The 5937-nt window shown below is 38.4% G+C and overlaps 1 protein-coding gene across 14 annotated transcripts in view; it reads right to left on the reverse strand.

The window, feature by feature from the left end:
- The window catches only part of LOC106788498 (bromodomain adjacent to zinc finger domain protein 2B-like), a 39604-nt gene extending 34354 nt beyond the window's left edge, over nucleotides 1–5250 (reverse strand). For all 14 annotated transcript variants that reach the window (XM_014751800.1, XM_014751801.1, XM_014751797.1 and 11 more), the window contains exon 1: nucleotides 5104–5250. In XM_014751800.1, the coding sequence (XP_014607286.1) occupies nucleotides 5104–5245 (142 nt within the window). In that variant the 5' untranslated portion in view covers nucleotides 5246–5250. The remainder of the gene's footprint in view (nucleotides 1–5103) is intronic.
- Between the last annotated feature and the right edge of the window lie 687 nt (nucleotides 5251–5937).

A 5937-nucleotide genomic window follows, 5' to 3' on the forward strand; every position in this document is an offset into this window, starting at 1 on the left:
CTCTCTCTCTCTCTCTCTCTCTCTCTCTCTCTCTCTCTCTCTCTCTCTCTGTTTTTTTTTCTCGATCTATTTCTGTTTTCCTGGTATCGAATTCGAAGCACGATAAACGTGTTTGTCAAGGCGAAGCGAGAGAACTGTTCAGGGACGACACATGTGAGAAAAAAAAAGGAAAGAGGGGTTTGGTGCATGCGTGGATAAGGGAGGGTGCGAGAGGGAGAAAGAAAAAAAGAGGGTTAAAGTGTGGGAGCACATACATGCGTCAGGGCCACGCGTGCAGCAAGAGATCGCAAAACTCTCGGAAGTGCGTAAACGTACACGCACACGTACACGACGAACATGCACGCGCACACGCACATGCACGCGCACGCGTGTTATGCTTCGTTGCGTGCGACCAAACCAGGAAGCTCCACTCTCTGCGTCATTAGTAATATAAATAGGTTAAAGTAGAATTTTCTCTACGTTAATCCTTTGAAAGAGAAGAATCTTTCTATTTTATTATTATTATTTTTTTTTTGTATATATAATAAACGTAATATTGAAATGATAATAATATGGGATATGTACACGTATGCATGTATGTACATATACATGTATATACTTTAAAGATAACAACAGTAACAACGAAATAGGGTGTTGAACGAAAAAAGTCTTAAACGAGTGCCGAGAAAAATTCTTGAACAGTAACAACGGAATGGTCGAACGAGAGAAAGAGAGAGAGAGAGAGATTCTAACTTTTGCAATTGCTTAATCATAGAATTTCATCTGGTCGTAGACTGTCTCTTGGGTGAAACGTCGCACGTTAGAGGAGCAACGAGAAGAACGAGGAATAGTAAAAAGAGAGGGATAGAAGATGAGAAAAGAAATAGAGAAGGAAGATGAAAGGGTGTGGGGGAGGAGGCGAAAAAGGAAAATTGAAAAGGGAGAAAACGACTAGGAGAAGTAGGGTCGAAGAAAGCTGCTTGCTTGCTTGCTTGCGAGCTTACTTGCTTGCTTGCTGCTGCTGCTGCTAATGCTGCATCAAGAGAGAAAAAGAGATAGAAAAAGAGAGAGAGAGAGAGAGAGAGAGAGAAAGATAGAGGCCGAATAGACCGAAAGCCCCGGCTGGTAGCTTCAAACGAAAACTCTGGCGCGTCCAACGAGTTTGTATCGAGCGTAGGAGGTAAAAGCAAGCGCGATGCTGCGGAAGGTTGAAAAGAGAAAAACAGAGAGAGAAAGAGAGAGAGAGAGAAGGGAGAGAGAACGAGAGAGAACGAGAGAGAAAGAGAGAGAAGGCGTTCCTCTCTCGCGTAGCACCACGATGCCGCGTTCTGCAGAAACGAAGAACTGGAATAGAAGAGGATGAGGTGGAAGAGGAGGGAGAGGGAGGGGGAGGGAAACAGGGAGAGTGAGCACAAGCTACGAGGATGAGGCAGAGTACCGGAGGAAGAGAAGGATGAGAAGGAGGGTTGAGAGAGAGAGAGAGAGAGAGAGAGAGAGAGAGAGAGAGAGAAGGGGAGAGGGTATACAGAGGTGAAAGAGGGGCAGAGGGGGAGAGGAAACTGCCGCAGACCGAGGCCATGGTAGGCGAGGTGAGGTGGCAATCAATAAATATACAGAACCGGCGGAGAGCTTGGTAGGTAGAGAGAGAAAGAGAAAGCGAGCGACTGAGCGACTGTGCGAGTGAGTGAGTGAGTGAGTGTGCAACAGAGAAAGAGAGAGAGAGAGAGAATCCGTCCGACAACCACCGGTCCGTCCGTTCCGTTCGTTCTTGCGTCCCCAAAGCTTCTCTTTCTCTCGTACAAACCTGACCCAAGTGTGCGAGAGAAGGAGAGAGAGAAAGAACGATAACGCCCTATAGAGAGAAGGATAGAAATGGACGATGAGAGGTAGAGGAGGGGGAGGGTGGAAGGATCAGAAAAGGCTCTGCTCCGCTTTGCTCTGCTCTTTCTGCTATGTCAAAGAGAGAGAAAGAGAGTATAGGGTGGTGGTGGTGGTGGTGGTAGTAGTAGTAGTAATAGTAGTAGTAGTAGTAGTGTAGTAATAGTGTAGCGGTGGTGGTAGTGGTGGTGGTAGAGGAAGAAGGTTGACGAGAAGAGGGAGGGGAAGTGAAAAAGGGAGGGTAGGTCGGAGGTGAAGCAACGAAATAAACGAAATCCCATCGCGCACGATGGAACAGCATTCGAGAGACCTGTGCCAACGGGGACGCGAGGGAAAGAGAGAAAATGCAAGAAAGAGAAAGAGAAAAAGAGAGAGAAAGAGAGAGGGAGAGGGAGGGAAGGAGAAAGACTGGCCCGATGCCGGCTCGGGTAGTAGCGTTGGGAATCAATCGTTCTCGAAACGTTCTCTCGAATGAGATAGGAAGGGATGATGATTGTTGGAGGAGGGAGGAGGGAGGAGGTGGAAGGGTGGAGTGCATAGGAGAAGTTCACGGAACAGTCAAGTCCGCAGAAATGTCTTTAGGAATAATCTGGTAGGATCGCCAAGACTTTTGGAACGAGTCCTTTCCTAAAACGTTCGTGGATTTCTCCAATTGCGTTCCGTTTCTAAAGGGTAACATTTTGGGTGACTTAGGGTGTTTCCGCCTATTCTATATTGTCCGCATTGCATACGACATCGCGCAGGACGTTTTGGTGGTTATCGTTATATCGTTATCGCATTGATGTTTCTCGCATTTAGATGAATGAAATACCAAAAGCTACTACATAAGTGTTTTGCCTATTTCGCAATATAGAATGCATGGATGGATGGATGGATGGATGGATGGATTATTATTATTATTGTAGATTTGATATTATTCGTTGAGATTAGATTACAAAGGAAGTAGGAGTTACGTGATAGTATTATGAATAGTATTCGAATAGTATAGATATCCAATCAATAGATATAAATATACTTATGAGATGAGTTTATATTCATGGTGTTATTATAATCTCTGTTTTATATTTTTTATAGTATATGTATATATTGAGTTACGGAATATGTCGATATGTCATCTAGACGATAGAATATTTTTTAATTGATGAGAATAGTGGGGAAGAGGAAAAGGAGCATTCGAAGAAAAATTCTTAAATTCGCGTGGATAATAAAAGAATTGATATGTAGGAGGTAAGTGTATATATATATATATATATATATATATGCGTGTACTTAAATACTTACTTAGCGATGAGAAAGTGATAAATCGAAGTGGAGAATTAGAGAAAAAAGCGTAAAATGCGTTGGTGTGTTTCGAGTGTTAGAGATAGTGAAAGAGTAAGTAAGTAAGTGAATGACTGAGTGACTGAGTGAGTGTGTGTGAGAGAGAGAGAGAGAGAGAGAGAGAGAGAATGAGATAGATAGAAAGATAGATAGAAGCAACTCGTACAGCCGTACGAGAGTCGAGATATTAGACAAAAAGAAAGAAAGAAAGAAAGAAAGAGAGAGAGAGAGGATAAAGAAGAGAATGATTAATGAAGCATGCGACTTTATCGGCGACTAAAACAGATCGTAAAGACGATAATGCTTGACCCATACTTCAGCAACCTAGGCTTATACATATCTACGCGAAATTATTAATTATTATTCGCAACAACCCCTTCTCTCTCTTCTCGCTGATGATCATCAATTTGTCACATTTGTCTTGTTCAAACTTGCTCAAACAACGTGAAGAAAAATTATCTTATTCTACGTGTACGCGCATATATAAATATATAATAGAAAAAAAAGAAAAATTAAATAATTCGATCGTAAAAATAATATTGAACGAATTTCATATACATTTTCGTTGTTATTGTTGTTGTTGTTGTTGTTGCTTTTCTCTTTTGTTTTAATAAAAAATAAAAAAATAAAAATAAATAACTCTGTGTAAAGAGTAATACTTTGCAACGATTAATTTATTTTAAAACAATTTCGCATGCTCTTTTCCATCCTTGGGAGAGAGGGGGAGGGGCCGGATTTTCAAGGAAAGAGGAGAAAAAATAATTCGACGAGTTTAATTTTTTTCAATGATATAAAAAAGAAAAATAGCAAAAAGAGAGACAGAGAGAGAGAGAGAGAGAGAGAGATAAAAGAAAAAAAGAAACAGGATGTGGGGGGGGGGGGCATATATAGAAAAGTCGAGTATCGTCGAGCGTACAATTTAAATATTGCAAGTACGGGTCTCAATGGAATTTGCATTGATTTGCGAGAGGACACACACGAGAAGGTTTTCCAATTTTATCGGATCGATTAATTAAGCGTCGCATTCGAGGTAAACGAGAGAGATAGCAAGAGAAAGAGATAGGGTGAAAGGGGGAGGGGGAGGAAAAGAGAGAGAGAGAGAGTAATATAGTATGAGAATCCCCACCCAAGCCTCGATTTCGACGATCTCTTTCGACGAGACGAGTCGAAGGATATCGATCTTGCAATTCATCGACAAATCTATCTATCTATCCATCTATCTATCTATCTGTCCTATGTGTATGTACATATGTAGTGTATCCTTTGTATATATGTATATATGTAGTATGTAAATACATATTTTGTGAAAGGAGACGCGATGATGGCCGTCGTTGGTCAATCCTGCGGCAGAACGCTGCTATGCACCTAGGTTCGATAGTCGAACGTTCTAGTTTCGATCAAAACCTTCATTATGCGAACGTTTATTAAACCGCTAATTACAGATATACCGATCAAGTAACCGATGATAGTTGTCAAATACACGAACAATTCATTTACGTTTTATATACTTATGTATATAAGTATACATGTTAAATATATATACTCTAATATCAATAGGGTTGCAAGATATATATATATATATAAGATATATATATATAATAAGGATTACAAGATATATATGTATATAATGATGATTTGGTTACTTCCGTTATTATATAATTATACGTTAACTAATCTAATTTATTCATATTTATTCGTTATTTTTAAAGAGATTGTTCATTAATATTTTTTATTCGAAATATAACGAAATGGTAAGAGAAGAAAATTCGTTGTAAAATATTATTTGATTATATTCAATATGTCATTAACGTTTTATGTAAATTATACTTATTCTTATTATTATTATTATTATTGGTATTACCGTAAGTTATATTATTAAATGATAAATCGTGTTATATGGTCGAAGGGAAGATAAAATGTACTTACCACCAAAAAGTGCAGTGGGATCGAGCAGCGGATTGGCCTGGTCCGCCTGGAGCTTCTCGGAGGTGGAGGTGGAGCCCGACGTTGCCGTTGCCGCCGCTTCACCTCCGCCACCTCCGCCTGATGCGGAGTTCTCCTTCTCCATGCCAGTCCCCTGAACAAAATAAAATCAAAGTTTCTAAAATCTTCTTTATTATTCCTTCGCCCCCCTCCCTTTTTAAATCTACACGTTTGCGTAAACTTTACATATTCTTTCGTTTTTTTCTGCCAATAGTAATTCTCACCCCTGAGGATACATATTCGTAGATTTTACAAATTAAATATTAAAAAAAAAAAAAAAGAAAACAGAAATGATATATAAATAAAATAAGTAAGAGTAAATAAATTATTATGGATCGATTAAACAAATATCGTATCGATTAAATTTCATTTCATCTATTTTTGTAATCAATTGTTTTCATACTAAACAAATCTCATTTATTTCTATTTTTATCTATTAGGTTAACACATTTATATTTAATAAAATAATAATGATAATATTAATAAAATACAATTATCGGATCATATAAATGAGAAAATAATGTTACAATTAATTAGCATAATTATTATCGACTTTTCTTTCTTTCTTTCTTTCTTTCTATGAATCATCGATATTAAAAGTGAACTTGTTAAACTAGTTCAAAAACGAGATGTTAATGAATGTTGTATATGTTTTGAATGACTATATTATATTTATTATATATATACATATTCAAAGTCAAGGCGATCAACTAACATTCACGAGATAACGTTTCGAGCTTGAACAACAAATCGACTCGATATCTCGTCTCATATTAA

Source organism: Polistes canadensis, unplaced genomic scaffold (assembly GCF_001313835.1).
Source record: "Polistes canadensis isolate GaletaPanama2010 unplaced genomic scaffold, ASM131383v1 scaffold_141, whole genome shotgun sequence".
In the NCBI taxonomy this organism is placed as follows: Eukaryota; Metazoa; Arthropoda; class Insecta; order Hymenoptera; family Vespidae; genus Polistes; species Polistes canadensis.